Consider the following 2161-nt stretch of genomic DNA (forward strand, 5'->3'; position numbering starts at 1 on the left):
GATTGTACAAATTCCTACTGATGAAAAAAATGCCTACTGTAAATATTGCCAGACAATTCGAGCTAAGCCCTCTGAGATAAAGGATCATGCAAAAAGTATGAAGCACAAATTGAATAGTGAACTCTCGGCAATAAAAGATAAATTTTTCAAAAGATGAAAAATCTCGCGGATTCGGCTCGAGTAGAGGCTCAATTGTATTTATTTATTGTCAAACATTGTACCATCAGATCTTGTGATCACCTGGTAGACGTCATTAAGAAATGTTTCTCTGATAAAACTGCAATAGATATTGCAATTCATAGGACAAAGTGTACAGCAGTGCTTAAGAATGTACTTATGCCTCACTTTATTGATAAGCTAAGAAAAGACATAGGTAATAGGAAGTACAGTATTTTGCTCGACGAATCAACAGATATATCTTTTGTTAAGTATTTAGGATTAGCCATACATTACTTTGGCAAAAATTCAAAGAAATTGGTGTCTACATTTTTACACCTTGCCGCTTTACAAGAATGTGATGCAAATGGTATAGTTCAAATTCTCAAATTGTCTTTAGATACATATGGATTGGACTTAAAGAATATGGGTGGCGCTAAGACTGACAATGCAAGCGTTATGGTCGGAATAAATAATGGGTCTACAGGAAACTAAAAGAAGACGTTCCTGCAAAAGTGCATTCCGCTGTGTATGTCGTTCAGTGCGCAGCTGTCTTGCTTCTGCATGCAAGTTCGAATACAATGCCCAGGGAATATAGAATTCCTGGTTAGCGAAATCTGTAACTGGTTTTGCTAGATCTACTTTAAGACAAAATGCCTATGTTGATTTATTTAAACTAATAAATGATGGACATGAACCTCTGAAAATTTTGCAAGCTAGCTAAAACAAGATGGCTATCTATAGCTTCTGCTGTACAAAGAGTCTGTGACCAATGGTTGGAGCTAAAAACTCATTTTAGTTATACCAAATCAACTGAAAGGTGTTACACATCGGAAATGCTACACTCTTTATACAGTTATGAATATAATCACGATTATTTGTAATTTTTGAAATATGCGCTGAATGATGTCAAAGAGTCAACAAGATTTTTGAGTTCAATGATAGTGATCCTACCAAATGGCTTGAAGACTTGACTCTTTTGATTGAAAATTTTGTTAATAGAGTGATAATTCCTACAAATCAGCATAGGCTTGATCCTTTCACCTGTTATCTAGGTGAATACCTTGTTCCTCAATTGTACTTAAGATATGAAGCTGAAAATTTAATCTCAATATAACCTAATCTAATATAAGGATTGAGAGAAGAAGCTCAGGGATCGATGTTCTCAATTTTTGATAAAGCTTATAAAAAGAACTAAGAAATAGACTTCCGAACAATGTGAAAATATTAAAAGCCATGGCAATGTTTAGTGTTGGAAACACTTTGTGCGTCGTCAAAAGTACCATTATTAAAATCTGGATTTACCTTCCAGAGTACATAACTAAAATAGAACTTCAATGGTCTAATATAACCCTTGTCAAATGGATCGAAACTAAAGACACAGTAAAATTTTGGCAGAGGTAGACATATATAAGGATGCGTCTAATCTAAATCCTTTTGCTGAACTTATGTATGTTGCCTTTACTATATTGAGTTTGCCTCACTCCAATTCAGAAGTTGAAAGGGTATTCAGCCAAATGAATTTAATAAAAATAAAGTTGAGGAATAAAATGGATCCTGAAGCAGTAAATTCACTACTTCATATAAGGTATGGTCCTAACAGAATGTCTCAAAACTGTGTATCATATGATTTTTCAAATGAAGTTCTTGATCGTGTAGCATCAAATGAAAAGTACAATAAATCAAAAGAAGATGGTCCTTTTGATGAAAATGAAGATATATTTCGCTATTTATTTTGAGTATTTTATGAAAAATTTATTTATTATTTTGTTTTTGTTATATATTATTCGAGTATATACATATATGTTATTTGTTTTAAGAACATTTTTGCAAGGGTTTTGGTATTTATTATTATATTTTTGTTGTCTTTCATTGTGACATATTTTCACAACGGTCTATAGGAACTAGTACCAATAAATAGTCCGTAATACGTCACTAGATTTATAAAATAAATATTTAGCCGATTGTTTTGCTATTTTTTGTTGAAACTAGCGGATTTTTAGCC

At 32.5% G+C, this 2161-nt stretch overlaps 1 protein-coding gene across 1 annotated transcript; it reads left to right on the top strand.

Moving 5' to 3' along the window:
- The first annotated feature begins 153 nt into the window (after positions 1-153).
- LOC121131131 (uncharacterized) lies at positions 154-651 on the top strand. The gene has a single exon (XM_040726675.1). The coding sequence runs from the start codon at positions 154-156 to the stop codon at positions 649-651; it is 498 nt and encodes a 165-aa protein (XP_040582609.1).
- The last annotated feature ends 1510 nt before the right edge of the window (positions 652-2161 follow it).

Source organism: Lepeophtheirus salmonis, unplaced genomic scaffold (genome assembly GCF_016086655.4).
Source record: "Lepeophtheirus salmonis unplaced genomic scaffold, UVic_Lsal_1.4 unplaced_contig_18204_pilon, whole genome shotgun sequence".
In the NCBI taxonomy this organism is placed as follows: Eukaryota; Metazoa; Arthropoda; class Copepoda; order Siphonostomatoida; family Caligidae; genus Lepeophtheirus; species Lepeophtheirus salmonis.

What these genes read in the sequence shown, in the direction of transcription:
- LOC121131131 (XM_040726675.1), top strand. Translation starts at nt 154, where the DNA reads ATGAAAAATCTCGCGGATTCGGCTCGAGTAGAGGCTCAATTGTATTTA.